This window comes from Raphanus sativus, chromosome 4 (assembly GCF_000801105.2).
Source record: "Raphanus sativus cultivar WK10039 chromosome 4, ASM80110v3, whole genome shotgun sequence".
NCBI classification, from domain to species: Eukaryota; Viridiplantae; Streptophyta; class Magnoliopsida; order Brassicales; family Brassicaceae; genus Raphanus; species Raphanus sativus.
In genome coordinates this window covers 45,446,057-45,462,887 of record NC_079514.1, presented here as the reverse complement: position 1 = coordinate 45,462,887, position 16,831 = coordinate 45,446,057, and the positions used below count along the sequence as shown (strand labels likewise).

The window sequence follows — 16,831 nt, the reverse complement described above, 5'->3', positions numbered from 1 at the left end:
TATATATGTTTTAACCCAATTATATTTATTAATTTCTGAAATAACTATTTTATTTTTTTCTATAAACATAATATGTTTTTTACTTAATCATGAAATGTTTTTTTACAGAAAATAATTAGTGTAAACTTAAATTTTATTATAGTTTCTTTTAACATAGAGTAAAATACATTAGAATTGTTTTATGTTAACCAGTTGATGATTATTTATGTCAGATACTCAGACTATGGAACTTTATAGCATAAGTGAAATTATTTTTCACTCAATGGCAATATTATTTTTTATGAAAACTATTAAAATATGATGGAAAAAAATACCAATCCCTAGGGAATTATTTGATGAACCTAACAGTAGCATGCGATACTCAGAGTCGTGCCTACCGAAGATAAAAAAACAGAAACCTTGGCTTTGGGTATCATTGCAACATATAAACATATTTTTTCTTATTTATAAAACTATCAAATAGGTATAGTAAAAGAATATATAATTGTAAATGAACTCATAAAAATAGATAAGACTAAGGTCACAACACAACAGAAGTTTTATTGTTTTGGTCAACAAAAAATATTACTACACAACACACAGGATACACATGATGAAGATTATATCCATGGCACATCTGATGTCTTCCCATCTTTTTTCTCTCGTCTGTTGGAACCACAGAACGACCAATCGAGAATCTTGTTCACTCGTTTTAGATGCTTGGTCTCACGTTCAGACGGCTTGCCAGCTTCTGTCCCAGTGACTTATCAGCCTGGTTCACACATCGTTAGCCAATCAGTCTCAAAAACGTTAAAAAAACTTCACAAACTTGTTTAACTATTAAAGGCTCAAGGAAAGATACAATGACAGTAAAAGAAAATTTTCAGATTATATACCTGGGACCTGCAAGATATCCAGATGCTGCAGATTTCATGTGTGATGGGAGGGGTGACAGAGCATCAATCCATCGACCGACGTTCTTGCCTGAAGTAGAAAACAACCACAAGACAATAAACATGTAAATGTATTGAGTATCACCAAAAAGAAAATATTAAAAATAATGTGTACCTCTCTGGTGTGAAGGAACAATTGCAATCTCTAGGCTCCTTGAAGTTGTTCTCTTTCTCAATAATACACTGCAAAACAGATTTTGAACTTTTAGATCATTTGTTTTCTTGTCTGAACAATCCTTATGAAACTGAAACAGAGTTTCTTAAGTTTGAGTTGATTACTGGCCCTCCACGTTTTACATAGCAGACTGCAGGTGGAGTTGGATAATTCTCTGCATGGCGAACTGGGTCATACCTTGAAGGGAAGTAGTTAACCTGCACCAAACCACCTCTCGTAAGAAAAATATATTCTAGCTTCGTGGTTTCATAAGCTACTTGCCTGGGCCCTTGTGAAGTTAGTTATAAGGGCTTCAGACCATACACATAAATAATAAAGCTTTCGTTCTCTTACCACCAGCACTGACTATTTGCTCAGCCCAGATATCAGAACCGGGTTTTCTGCACCAACAATCTATAAACATAGAAAAGGCATTTAAGCTCTCATTTTAAGACACGATGTAGAAGTAAAAATGATACCGAGGTACTAAGTACTAACCAAGAGAAGTTTGTCGTTCAGACTGTAGATCATCAGCCACTACCATAAACAGACTCTCCAAAGATATCGGTTTTTTTTTACTCTTGCCTCAGATTGATCATCACTGTTTTATCTTCACCAAGACCTGCACAATCGTCATTGTTCTCATCATAAACCATCAAACTCCAGAATCGAAACAGAGCAATCATTCCATTAATTAACCAAACAAAATAGAGCAATCATTCAATTGATTGTTTTAAGAAAAAACTAAGAAACCATACCATTGACCGTCTCTTTGGGTTCCGCCGGAATTGATCTGCAGCTCCCTGATTCGAGACGGAGAAATACGTAGCTTATATAGTGGTGGGGGAGCGAATAAATGGGATTAATAACGAAGCCTTTACTCGGAACGTTTGAGTTGGTGAGAAGAAGAGCAAACGGCATTGAGTCGCCGTCACAGGATGATGAAAGACGACCACAGCTGATTAGGGTTTGGAGGTGAGATATATTCTTTCGGGCCAGAAACAGTTTTAAATTTCACAGCCCAAACTCAGAACACGCAAACGCCCACGACGGTGAGGAATAAATGATACGGTGCGTTTGGCGTAGGTGGACACATGTCAGCTTCTGGAGAGGCGAATTATCTACGTGGATTCCTATGTGGAGCTCTATGGAGAGATTAAACTGTTCTTTATAGTAATAGATTATGGGTATCAGTTAATACACAGTGTCCAGTTTCTGTGTTATTACCTGAGACCACATTCTTCCCCTTATTCTTTGATGTAGAGTTATCATTATCCACCATATGATCAGCTTCTGTGAGACCCCTTAGCTGTTAATCCAGTAATAAACAAAATTAAGAAATGAACAAATATTGTGTAGGAGAGAAAGGGAGAAAATACCTTAAGGTAGCAATGGTTACTGCATGGTTTTCTAACATTTTCCTTCTCAAAAAAATCAGATTGGATTTCTTTCTGACAAGCCAAAGTCACCTACTTAAGTTAATCACTTCAGCTTCTAAGGCTTATGCAATAAAATTATTATTAGATAAATTAATTAAAGCTTACAGTGTAGACGTCATGCTGATAGTCTTCATGCTCACGACAATCAAATCTCTGTGAAATAACAATTTTATCATGTTTTGTGTGTGTGTGTGTGTGTGTGTGTGTGTGGGAGGGGGGGGGGGTGTGACAAAAAAAATAAAAGGATTCAAGAACTTACCAAGCAACGACGGCAAAAATGCCTATCAGTAGTCTCCAGAAAAAAAGTAAATATGCGTATATCAGAAACTTCACCAATATCTCTTTGATTGATCTTAAACTTCTTGACCTCATTGAATCTTTCCTGCAAACATGAAGATTATATATTCATCGTTCGTTAAACAAAAACAATAATTGTTGATGAAGATTAAATTTCATTATTACCAAGATATCTGAAACATCTAATTCGAAGAACTTGGAGAGAGCACTTTGCACCAACAAGTCATCTAAATTATGTTTTTTCCCAACCTCCCTACAGAATTATTGTTAACAAACTATTGTTAAAAGAATAGTAGAGGTCTCAAATCATATGTTCTGATGTTCATATATACAAATTTAGAATCAGGAGTTGTATATGAATGCCCTTCTTGCATGCACATATAAATGATCACTTAGTAATCAGTAACATATTTAAAGCGAAACTAACCATATAAACTGATATGCATCATTGGAAAATTCCAGTTTTTCTTTCTCTGTTTCTTCTTCATCTACTTTGTCGTCGCTGCTCAATTCCTCTGCATGGCCATTGAAATAAATGATTTGTTTCTTACCGATCACAGAATCACTTTCAGCCATTAGCTTATTACTGCAATGTTAACAAAATATATAAACATATATATTTACGGGTGGTATATATTGTATATGATTGATTACTTAAACTAACATGAAGTACAAAAACAAAGATACCTATCCGTGAAAACCCAGGTAATCGCTCGAGGTAGCTGTTTAACAATTGGAAGCTTGGTAACTTGTTTCTTGGGAATTGTAGATGTAAATTCTTCTGCAGGATTATATTTGAAAATATGGAGTGGTGTTTTCGTTCTCAAAGAAAGCATTTTGTTGTCCCCTCCATCATTATTTACCCCAGCACCCCGGGTTGAGGCAATAGAATGTTGATATGCAGCATGAGTAACCACACTTGGTCTATCCGCAAATGATTCCTGTCAATTCAATAATGTAAGTTATCTTCCAAAAAATATCAAAATGGATATGAGTTTTTTATATGTAAGTTGAATAACTTATAACCTCTATAATCAATCCCTGATTGAGTTTTGTGCCTATTCCATGTGGACCAATTTTGCTGGCTCTATTAACTAAACGGATATCCTTCTTTTTTTGTCACTGAAACTGAATGGATATCCATAACGCTACTTGAATTGAATATATTTTTGTTTAGGTTTTAGTAGATCTAGATATAGTTATAGTTTAGCATTCATAAAAAGAGAGATATATTTATAGTTTCATGTCTTTCTCTACTAATTTTCCTTTAATTTAGGGTTTCAAAATTCACTTTTTGGGGGTTTACAAGATCTGATACTGTATAAATTTTGGTCAGATCATCATCTATTGGCAATACCTAGCATATAACCATAACTATTATCAGTCTAGTTCTCTCATCGCTTTTCAACATAATTAAGATACGTAGAAAAAATTGTAGAAGCAACAAATTTTTTACCTGAATGTGCAGAAACCTTTCTCTTTCGATGCTTTCCTTGATTTGATTCAGTTCTGGATGCAAATTATTATCTTCATGATTTTCCTAAACAAAACCACGAAAAACCATTAAAGCACAGACCAAGTAGAATTGACAACATTCTTTTGGTTCAGGCTTCTCAGAGTCAGAAATTTAGTGCATCATGAGACAAACAGTATAAAATCTATCAGAAGAAAAAAATAAAATAAAATCTTATTTAGATGGACTTATCAAATGATCTTCGACTCCACGTCAAAAAGTTAGATAATGAAAAGAAAGAACATTTAACTAGTAAATTTACCCTCTCCATTAGTATCTCCTCGCCACTTGTTTTCAATTGTTTTTGTAATATGTTGTTGGAAGGTATCACATCTCATTTTAAATAGTAACAAGAGTAAAAAAAAATTAACAGAAATATTATATGGATATATGGAAGTGAATGAATCAAAAGGAAGGAAATATTAAAATATTAAGACTTTCTCTTAGATATATAATACTTAATATATGTATGGTTGTTGAATTGACTCTCAAATTAATGGGGTCTAATCATTTCAAGTTTAAAGACATTGTATGTTATCAAACACTTGATTGCATAAATTATTCTTAGCCTGTCAAAATTATATTTTACTAAGTATATATGTGTTTCCTTTTGTATCATTTAGGGGGATGTATTGAACCAAGGGTTTTGGGAGATTCTGGACTGTTTTAATTATGGTGAGATTTATGTGAGTTTTGAAGTGATTTGAGTGATTTAAGTAAAACAATTTTTTTTTAAAAATGATAGATGATTGGCAAGATATTTACTGAAAAGTTTAAAATTGTTTAGGTGATTTATAATAATAATATTTAACTGATAATATTTTCTTCCTTGTTGAGAAAATCAATCTTCAAATACACAGATCTATGAAGTTCATAAGTACGTACAGTTCTAATTAGGTGAACACATGAATACATTTCAAAGTTCACTTTCTTTTTTTCCTTTTGTACTCATGAGTGTATATGTTACCTTATCTTTCTCCTCTTGATTAATCAGTGTTTCTGAAATAGTTGCTTTATGTTGTGTTTGTATGTGGTAACCTGTCCCTAGCTTGCATCGTGGTAATGACATCTCCCTTTTCTTTCATCATTTTGCTCCATATTCATCTGTGTAGGTTAGCTTCCATGGTCTGATTAGATACTTTGTTCCTGATAATCTTATAGAGTAGAATGTCTTTCATCAACCATTTCTAGCCTCAGTTATTGCAGGTGATCTAGGCTGTCTGATTTCATCGGAGAATTTGTTTTCAAGTTCCATCTCTTCAAACAGCCTGTGGCCTCTGCTTCTGTGCCAAGAGCTCTTCTTCTCTTCTTTCCAAGCCTCTTCTTTTCCCCAACAACTGCTTGCTCGATGCTTTTAATTCTTTTCTTCATGTCCTGCAATAGCACAAATCCATTGTCTTGGTTGGTACTGCTATACCCTTTAGGTTCTTGAGATATTACCGCTTCTGGATACTCACCATCATGGAGAAACTGAAAGAGTTTAGCTACTGAGTAATATAGAGGAATATATGCAAGATGCACATGTTTCACCAAATGGAAGGCACTAACAAGGTCCAGCAAGAAAAGTTAATCACTGGAGGTGACATGTCATTTATAATGATACAAATATGTTTATCTGTGTCCAACAATATCCCTTTTCCCACTAACAATTGGTATTGCCCTCGCTATGACATAGACATACTTTCTAAACGAAACATGGTGGGAAAATTCTAGTTATCTCAACGGGGAAAACACTCAAAACAAAGTTTATGTCCATAACTTTATGGAAAACCACAAAAGACTTCTGACTGCGAGCTTACTGCCAAACCAGTGAAGAAAGACATGCACTACAAGAAAATAGCTATATTGCAATAATGATATATTGTTGCAATATGCTCATATATTGTTGCAAATATGAAATTGCAACAAAATTGTGACAAATTTTAACTTCTTGCTGTTTGAATGTTGCAAATTCATATTTGTTGCATATACGTAGGAAAATTAGCAACAAATTGAAATGTTGTTATATATGTCATATTATTGCAACAATTTTTTATAGCAAATTTATTGTATATTTATAACGTATTTTGTAACCATAAATGGTGGCAAGTCATTGCTACGTAAAATATATAGCAAACAACATTGCAAATTTGCAACTGTTGTTTTTTGAAATTTAGTAATATTAATGTAACAATATATATATATATATATATATATATATATATATATATATATATAATTATTTGGGTACAATTGCAGCATATAGTTACAATTTAAAATTGTTACAAAATTTATAATATAGCAAATGTTAGTTGTCAATTTTCCTGTAATTACAAATAATATAATTTGGTTTTTATATTTTCTTACGGTGACTACAAAATGGTTGACAGTTAATATTTTAATAAAAATTAGTAGGTATCAACTATATTGCATCCATTAATTCTTTTAGTATTTTATTATAAGCGAAGTAAGATGTGTTAATTATTTTACGTTATACAGTATATATTATAATAAAGAAATTCAAATGACAAATTTTATAAATAAATTAAAGTATTAAATAAATTCAACAATGCATTTATAGAGAAAAAACAGCAATAATTTAAATCTAGAGAAACTAATAAAACCTTAAAAAATAATAAAAGCAATCAATTAAAACTTAGGTGTTGACACCCTGGATAAAATAGTTAGACAAAGGATCACAATCAATTTCTCCAAACCTTCAAGTTTGCTCAGTTTTTCTTTGATTTCTTCATTATCTTCAGAAATATCTTGTACCCTTTTTTGAACCATTGTTTTTCAAGTGGCTTTCAATGGTGACTGGCATTTTACCATTGAGTGAAATTTCAATAGAAGAGCTCCTAGATCAAATACACGACCTTGTGTGGAATTAACTAACCGTAGAATATAATATATGTAAGAAATTACCAGACACGTGAAACTCAAAAGCAATTCATGAATGATACTACAAAACTCACAAGGAAAAAAAATGAATTTTTGGAGAGGATTTACTTTGGAAGAACTAAAGTGTGCAGAAGTCAAATGAATTATTAAAAACATCCGTATAAACTCTTTATATATAGAAAACAATAAAATCTATGTGAATCTTGATAATGGGTTATCTTTATCTGTTAATATATTATTCTCTAAACAAACCAAAAATTCTCGGTAGAACCTTCAATATTAACTATTTAGTTTACAAAAAAAAACAAATCAAAAGTCAACCGGTAAATGAAATATAAGGTGGAAACAACATTGGACACAATAAAATATATTCTAGTAGGTTCCAAGGAACTATATAACAAGAAAGATCACGTAAAAAATCGGTTATAAAAAAAGATCACGTAAATAAAGGAATTACGTAAGTAACATAACAAACCATTTTGTAACAGTGACGCCCAAAAAAAAATGAGAAGTGACTGTGGCTGTTCTGCATCTTCCTCACGTGATCTACCATCTATCCAACTAGCAAAACATGAACTTTTTGGCAGAGAAAAAAACAAGAATTACACTAAAACTGTATTAGTTAAAACTTAGATGTATCTCTAGATAAGGAATATATTCAGAGAGAAGAGGCGGAGTTAATTAAGAATTCTTAACAATCTAATATTAAAAAAGTGACAAAGCCAGTACATAAGATGGTAGTCTCTTAGTATGAAAAGGTTAAGAAAAACAGGAATAAGAGTCAAGGTGAAAGTTGAAGTAATGTTCGGAACGGGAGGACAATAGCTACAGCAGAATAAAGCAACCAGCCTACGATAAAATGAAGCACAAGCAGCTCAGAAACAATGGATCAGCTTTTTTTTTTTTTTGATAAAGACCTTGGAGTCTTTATCTGAGTTAAAGAAAAAAAAGAGATAAAAGGTACGTTTATAGCATATTTACTTTATAATTATCTTTGAAAGGATATGTAAATGATTATTTTGTCTAAATTTACCATTTTAATAGGACGGAAAAAATAATAAGGTAAACTGTTAACAATTTGTCACATTTTTGCCACAATTTGTTTTTATATTTTTGTTTGCAAATTAGCAATGATTCAAAAATGTTGAATATTTCTTGCAAAAGTCGTAAGATGTTTGTTTATGTTGTAAATGATTGCAATTTGGTAACGAAAATATGCAACGTCCGTTATAGTTGTTATTTTGCAATAAATTTGTAATGAAACTGTAACAAATATTCATTGTTGCAAAAATATTGCAATAATCATAGTAAATTAGTAACAAAAATGAACGTTGCAATTTTTCTGTTGCAATAGAACTATTTTCTTGTAGTGATGGCTTTCCCTTTGCCATCTATTGTTTTCTTTGTGGAAACTAAAGAATTGTCATTAAAATAGTCTAGAAATAGGAAAAAAACATTGTTGCAATCAATATTACATAGGTGTAGCATCTGCCCACATAGTTGCTGCAACATTTTTGCTCCAATTATGAGCATTCACTTTTTGTTGTTCTTGAGTACCATAAAAATTTCATCAGCATTGTTTTCCTCTTCGCCTTCTTCTTCATCTCTACTTTCTTCGACAACTACTTCTTCAGGAAGAAACATATCTGAACGACATTCCTTATGAGATAGTTGTTTAAAACAACATGCAAGTACTAACTCTGCTTGCGTTTTAAACGGAAATAGTGATGCACATTTGAAGATGAGAAATCTAGATTTGAAGATGCCAAAATTCCTTCTACTACATTTCTCAAGCATGAATGACGATTGGTTGAACAACTCATTTTGATTTACTGGATCTTTTCCTTGTCCTCTAAACTCTTGAAGATGATAACGGGTACTTCGATATGGAGCTCAAAAATTACGATGATTAGCATATCCACAATCGACCAAATAAAGCTTTCCTGAAATTTTAGAATGTATATAAATATGAGAAATACATAAATTAACATAACATTTTTTATCATAAGGAAAATATATACCTTCTCAAACTTTTAGCTGGTTACTATTTCTTGTTAAAGCATCTTGTAATACTTTTGCGTCATGAGCTAAGACTTCCCATCCACTAAGAACATACATTGAGTTCTAAATCAAAATTACATGCAGCTCAAAGGCCGATCCACCTTTATATAAGGGGGGTCAGCTGACACACCTTAAAATATATAATGTTAATTTGTTAAGGAAGAATATTAGAAACTCATTAGCTCTGATGGTTCATTTCCCTTTGACTAACACCCCTAAACGAAGGTTCAATCCTACTTGACACCATATTTTCATATAATTTTATTTGTATTCAAAACCCATTTAACTTTTGACCCAGGTTTAAAATAAATCATGGGTTCACCACTGATGCAGCTAAAACCTTTTGCAATAATTCTCCTTTTCTGTTTCAATAACTAGATGAATCTTTTCCAGTTATCATTGCAAGAATATGTGTACCATCAATAGCTCCAATGCAGTCCTAAGAAAAATACGAACTCAATGTTAAAATTTAGTTACACCTAAAGAATACAAAAAAACTATTTATTTTAAAGTGAGGATAAAACTTTGTGCTGTCTCTTATTTTTGGAGGCACCGTAGTTCAGGTTTAGATATATAGCTTGAAGCAAGTGCATTTAAGACCTTGAGAAGTGTATTCAAGCTCATGCTTATTGAGAAACGCAACTTCTTGAATCTATCTTGAGCTTGAAAATATCTTGAATTTGACCACCAATAAACAGAAACTTAGCCAACATTTCTTCAAATGAAACGTATCTTGTATCTTTTAGTCCCATCAGTTCTCTAATAATAGAGCATAGCTTTCATAAATACATCTGGATACCTACGATATAAATGTCAAAAATGATCAGGATCTTCAACCAATGCATTTTGTATGTATTCATGTCCAAGTCTTGTAGTTGATCTTCTAATTGGGCGTTGTATTTGTAAAATCTGTGAAGTCAAATACCAGATCTTTGCGATGATCGACAAAACCAGGATCATAATATCAACATATGTTTTAAAATTTGCCATTTTTTTCTAGCTTGTACCTTATTAACATAAATAGTTTTTGTTATATATATATAACAAATTTGTGACACATGAAAATTATATATTTAAAAATGTGATATGTGTTAAACTATCTCTTAGATATATATATATATATATATATATATATATATATATATATATATATATATATATATATCTAAGAGATAGTTTAACACATATCACATTTTTAAATATATAATTTTCATGTGTCACAAATATGTTAACTATTAACTTTGAAGAACTAAGTTCAATATAGTCTTTTATAATAAGATTTCATTAAGATTTTAGAAAGAAAACAATTAGTATTGATTAAATTATCAAATCTGTTTTTCCTATTGAAAAAGGAAAATTTCTACAAATTACTATTAAATAATTTTAAAATTTTTAACATTAAATCATTTTTAAAATTATTTGTTTCAAACTTCATTTTTAATTATTTTCTTGGTACATATATTTTTAATGATTACATATTTAAACACATCTCACAATATTAGAAAACATTACTATCAAATAATCTTTTGCAGTTATTTTTGATTAGGATTTTAAAAATGAAAAATTACTATTAAATAATATTAATAATTACTTTAAACAAAATTTGTTTTGGTTATTATCTTTGTATATACTTTTAATTGTGAGATATATTAACACAAGTCACATTTTAAAATATATAATTGTCATGTGTCATCATTATGTTAATTATCAACTTTGAAGAACCAAGCAACTTTTAAGAAAAAATATTAAACAAAAATAAATTATAAAATCCAACAAGTACAAAAAATTATTTAATAAAAATCATGAATAAAAACTATTTATTAAATAAATAAATAAATAAAATTCATCTATTTATCATGATTATAAAATACAAATTTTAACTTGAACTTATGTATGAAAATAATTTTTTAACTATAAAATTATAACAAAATAATTATTATTTTATGTTCTTTATTAAATTAAAACATCAAACAGAAACCGTTGCAAAGCAACATGATCATATCTAGTATATATATATACTTGGCTTAGGAAAATATATGGTAAATGCTAAAAAAATATAAAAGATTTTGTTATTTGTGATTTTACGCATTAAAAAGCGAATATACTTATCTATTTTTAAAAAATCCAATCCTTTTATAAAAACTTATCATAATAAAAAGAATATTAGTTTTTTATGAATCTATAATATTATTTGCGAAGTGATTTTTTGCAACGGAGCTCTCACGTTAAAAGTTAGACTGGTCAATATCGTTTATACCCTTAATGAATAAACATATAATTTATCTATAAAATAAAAAAGAATTTTAATTTTATGATTAGGTAACTGACTAAAATTAATAATGATAAGATTTATCCAAAATTTAAAAATATATTTTAAAATAAACAAATTAGATTGATTAATATTGTTTATATTTTTCATTGATAAATATATAAATTACCTACAAAATAAAAAAGATTTTTTATTATATAAGTAAATAAAATTAATAATGATAAGAATTATCCAAAATCTAAAAATATATTTTAAAATTAAAAAATTAGAGTGGTTAATATCATTTATACCCTTGATGAATAAAACATAAATTAACAACAAAAAAAACTAAGTATTTTTTTTGATTAGCTAAATTATTAAAATCAATATTAATAATAATTATCGAAAATCTAAAAATATATATTAAAATAAAACAAACTTATATTAATCATATTATTTTAATAAAAATATATATTATTTTTATTTCAATCTAACAATAAAATATTTATTTATCCAACTATTACTTTTTTGTAAGTAAATTTTTATTGTTTATGACTGGTCAATATCGTTTATACCCTTAATGAATAAACATATAAATAATCTATAAAATAAAAATGAATTTTAATTTTATGATTAGGTAACTGACTAAAATTAATAATGATAAGATTTATCCAAAATTTAAAAATATATTTTAAAATAAACAAATTAGAGTGATTAATATTGTTTATATTTTTCATCGATAAATATATAAATTACCTACAAAATAAAAAAGATTTTTTATTATATAAGTAAATAAAATTAATAATGATAAGAATTATCCGAAATCTAAAAATATATTTTAAAATTAAAAAATTAGAGTGGTTAATATCATTTATACCCTTGATAAATAAAACATAAATTAACAACAACAAAAAAACAAAGTATTTTTTTTATTAGCTAAATTATTAAAATCAATATTAATAATAATTATCGAAAATCTAAAAATATATATTAAAATAAAGCAAACTTATATTAATCATATTATTTTAATAAAAATATATATATTATTTTTATTTCAATCTAACAATAAAATATTTATTGATCCAACTATTACTTTTTTGTAAGTAAATTTTTATTGTTTATGTTTAAATAAGTAAATTTTTATTCTTTATGTTTAAATAGTATAGATGAGAAAAATATATGTAATGGAAAAAAAAGAAATGAAAATATGAGAAAAATATAAGTAAAATTAAGTGTACAAAAAGTGGTAACAAAAGTATAAGATTTTAGTGTTTCAAAAAAAAGTATAAGATTTCAAAATCAAAAATATTTTTAATATGCTAGTGTTTTCAAAAATTTAATACAATAATAAGCATATATATTTTAATAAAATATATAAACTACTAAATATTCGTAAGAAAATTGTGTCCTCATATGCGGGCAACACACCTAGTTAGATACTATATGTGATTTGCAAGATTTGAAACTAAATAATAATCTTGTGTTGATTGATTGAAATCATAAGTGTTATCGTTTGGTTTGGATCTTAAATCATAATTAGTTTGGTTTGGATCAGTTTCGGTTCAGAATACAAAGTTTGTATTCGGTTCAGCTTGTTTTTGGTTTGGTTTTATCGGGTTCCTTAATTTAATTCTTTAGTTTAATTCTTTTAATGGAAATCATATTTTAAAATACAAACACATGGTCATCAAATCTTTATGTTGATGATAACTATGAAAAAATAAACTATGTGAACTAAATCCAATATAAAACTGAAATAAAAACCTTTAAAAGAATACAAAAGATTTATAAGAGCATAATCGAATCAAATTTAACTAAAGTAATAGAAAATGAAAAAAAACATGCTAATAATACTTTTTAAAAATAAACGATCTAAATTAAATCTAATATAAAACTGAAATTGGTATATTGTTTATTAGTAGTATGTTTAATTCAAATATTAACAAAAACGCATTGGTTTCTTGGTTCGGTTTAATTTGTTTCAGGTTGGGACAATCTTAAACCAAACTATTTGATATTAGAGTTTGGTTTGATTTGAATCGGTTTGGTTCGGTTGATTTCGTTTGACTCGGTTCGGTTCGGTTTTTTCTCACCCCTAGACTTAAGAGTAAGAAATGTCTCTGCTTTTCAACCTACAGTTGCAAAACCTTTGTAAGTTTTGTTACGAAATCTCATTTTATTAAGTTTTTGGATATATAACTACATATTTGTTTCCCATTTTGTTTTCTCTTTAATTTGGATGTATATTGTACTGTATATCTAAATTCCTTATGTAGTGTATATATATTTATATATATATAGATTTATTTACGTGACTATATCTCTATATATGTCACAATACAACTAAACAAGCACATAGTGTTATTACATAATCCATGGTTTTGAAAATACGTTACAAGAAAGTATATGAATTTTACATAACAAGATATAAGATATATATACAGTGGGGCTTGTAAACAAAGCGCTACTGTAAAACATGTCTCTGCTTTTCAACCTAGTTGAAAAACTCTTGGTAAGTTCAAACGTGTTTTTTTAACCTTTCTAATTTGTAAGTTTGGCTATCAACCTAGTTGAAATGTCTATGTTTTATGTTTTCACAATCATTCATAGGTTCAAGAAGGGGACAAGGACCGTTTCTCAACATGTCCACGAAAAACCCCTTACATGCTGGTCGGGTTTATTTTTGGAGAAGACGAATCTTCAACCGATGAAGAAAAAAATATTACAGATTATTGGGTATTCAATCCAAGGAGTGAAAAAATTATCAATTTTACTGGAAAGAAATTCCCAAAAGTGTTGTCGGGAAGATGCATACTCCTTGGAGGCTCACGGTGGCTGGGCAGTTTTCATGAGCTACCCTGACTACACCATACATCTCAGCCAAGTGTTTAATCCTTGGTGCTTAGAGTCATCTCCAAAAACCATTACTCTGCCCCCATTAGCTGATCACCTTGTTCCTCATGTCGAAATGAGTGGAAATGTTTCGTTGTCCACTTATTTTCCCAACCAGGACGATGATTATATAGTGTGTTTCACCATCTTTGGATCTAAACTTTGTTATTGTATGCCTTATCGAGATTCGGACTGGGCCATCATCGACATTCCTTTCTCCTACGACATTGACTCCAATGTCGTTTATTCTCAGAAAGACCAGATGTTCTACCTCCTCACTACAGGATGTGCTTACATGGCTGCCTTGGATCTCAAAAACAATAAGAAGAAACCCAAATTTATGAGGCTTCAGTTTGAGAACTTCCCTTTGATGCCACAGTACGAGTGGGAGATATTGGCTTCATGTTTACAGAGTGGTTATATTGCGGAGTCGTCTTCTGGTGAACGTTTCATTGTTCAATGGTAACACCCAAAACAGAACCTTGTAATAACTAGATATGCTTTTTAGCTAAGTTACAATTTGTATCTTTATATTACTATGTGTTGCAGGTATGTTGAGACACGTAAACTCTCGAACAGAGAAAAACTAAACGAAAATACAAAGCAATTCATGGTGTTTAGGATAGAAGATGACGGTGGTCAATTATACCAAGGAACAAGAGTCATTGCTAACTACACATAAAACATTGGAGATCTTTGCATTTTCATTGGAGAAAATGAGACATTCTGTTTAGAGGCAAGCAAGTTTCCTGGACTCAGCCCGAACTCTATATATTATGTTGGTTATGGCTTTGGTGTCTACAATATTGGTCAGAAAAGCAGCCGCGAATATGATCTAAATGGTTTTCCTGGTATTCAGGGAAGAACTTTATTTATGTCTCCTCTCCATTAGCTAAATAAAATGGTGATCCTCCCTACACTAGTTATTTCGCTATATCATTATGATAATAAAATTGTGTTTGATGTTTAGTATGATTTTTCTTTTCAAGCCTTTACCAATGTTTTAAATGCTCATATACTACATTGAACTAAAAATTATAGGAGATGAGAGTTTCATTGCAATTATAAGTTTAAGATCATGAGTAAAAGGCAAAGATTGAACAATCTGAGTGTATGCGGAGAGGAAATGATAACACAATGAGAGGTTTACAGGAAACGTTTATTCTTGGCTTGCAGACGAGTAATTTCTCTAGGTAATAATTCCGACGACCAAAAGAAACTTCGAAGTTCCCAATCCATGATCATCAGCTCCTCCACTCATCTCTAGAACCCAAGGCTATGAAGTTTTCTCATGAATATTGTTGAAGGAGGAAATGGGTTCCAACATAATAACAAGATATTATAACTGAAAGAAGGTGGAGGGGGGGGGGGACAAATTTCTTTTATGATAAATTGTAAGTACAATGAGGGATTTTGTAACGAAAATGAATATAAATAATAAAAGGAACATGTCGTCGTGTGTTGCTTATGAATTGTTTGTAATTTATCTATTAAGGACCGAACAGCAAATTGTAGGCCATCATCACATCCCGTTCCTATACTCATCGGCGGGTGGGTGACAGCTGGTGACCATGTGTCTACACTTTCTGTGTAACTGTGTTTCTGCCCAGATCCGTCCCTTTTTCTTGTTGTCAGAGGCATGTATTTGTCTCTGGGCCAGGCCAACTCAGGGGGCTGCTCAAGACCACCTCCAATAATAGCCACCCTTTCCATTTAGTTGGGAAGTTGTTGACCAACTTAATGAAAGGTCACGTGAGAGAGTTGTGTCCTGGTAATGTCTCCCAAGCAGTTTTTATGTGTCACTGCCGAATTGGCCGGTTTCAATTCTCTCACGTGACGTTTCATTAAGTTGTTGAAGTGAAGAGTTGTGCCACTTTTTTTGGCTAAACTTCAATATTTATTTCACAATGCATTGGCTAAACTTCTTTTTATCTGACATTTTCATCTTTTATGAGGTTAAGTATTAGCTTTCATGTGTTGATAAAGATGATTTTTTATGTGATTTAAAAAATCTAACACAACTTGCCTCTATTAGACAAATCTGACATACACTATTGACTCTATGGCATTCATGAGGCCAGTTTCATCGCATTGCACTCAATTTTTTTTACTGTAGCTTACTTTTTTAAACGAGTGAAGCTAGATTCCTAATTTTCATCCCATTTGAGGGTATTGAACGCCCCTTGACAAGGAGAGATTTACGCTGCAAGTCACATTTTGAGTTTTGGTTTCATAGTAGGTCACTTCTTGCTATACAGGTAGTTTTTTGTGTGAAAGTACATGATTGTCTATCAAAAAGTGAAACCATAAACTTTTTTTTCGTCACCCTTCTGTTTGTCCATTTAGTTAGATTTTTTAATATTAAAATATTGAATCTGGTGGACCCGAAAAAGAAATTAAACCCAGTTTAATTGA

The 16,831-nt window shown here is 30.1% G+C and overlaps 2 protein-coding genes across 2 annotated transcripts; one reads left to right on the top strand and one right to left on the bottom strand.

The window, feature by feature from the left end:
* Positions 1–554: 554 nt before the first annotated feature.
* Positions 555–4,418, bottom strand: LOC130510471 (histone-lysine N-methyltransferase MEDEA-like). The gene is made up of 15 exons (XM_057006808.1): positions 4,279–4,418; positions 3,510–3,763; positions 3,250–3,408; positions 2,988–3,075; positions 2,785–2,907; positions 2,631–2,678; positions 2,466–2,555; positions 2,314–2,395; positions 1,845–2,231; positions 1,585–1,708; positions 1,441–1,500; positions 1,212–1,304; positions 1,048–1,115; positions 876–963; positions 555–751 (listed from the first exon to the last, which is right to left on the bottom strand). The coding sequence occupies exons 2-9, from the start codon at positions 3,656–3,658 to the stop codon at positions 2,101–2,103; spliced, it is 870 nt and encodes a 289-aa protein (XP_056862788.1). The 5' UTR covers positions 3,659–3,763; positions 4,279–4,418; the 3' UTR covers positions 555–751; positions 876–963; positions 1,048–1,115; positions 1,212–1,304; positions 1,441–1,500; positions 1,585–1,708; positions 1,845–2,100.
* Positions 4,419–14,000: 9,582 nt separating this feature from the next.
* LOC108829808 (uncharacterized) lies at positions 14,001–15,866 on the top strand. The gene is given in 4 exon segments (XM_018603398.2): positions 14,001–14,036; positions 14,135–14,356; positions 14,358–14,878; positions 14,966–15,866. Coding segments are annotated over 4 exon segments (1,122 nt in total). The 3' UTR covers positions 15,309–15,866.
* Positions 15,867–16,831: the final 965 nt, after the last annotated feature.

Excerpts from the sequence above, each read along its gene's own strand:
- LOC130510471 (XM_057006808.1), bottom strand. The coding sequence starts at position 3,658 with ATGCTTTCTTTGAGAACGAAAACACCACTCCATATTTTCAAATATAAT. Across the intron at positions 2,908-2,987 it reads TAGATGTTTCAGATATCTTG|GAAAGATTCAATGAGGTCAA; the intron begins GTAATAATGAAA and ends TCATGTTTGCAG. Across the intron at positions 2,556-2,630 it reads ATCAGCATGACGTCTACACT|GTGACTTTGGCTTGTCAGAA; the intron begins GTAAGCTTTAAT and ends TAACTTAAGTAG.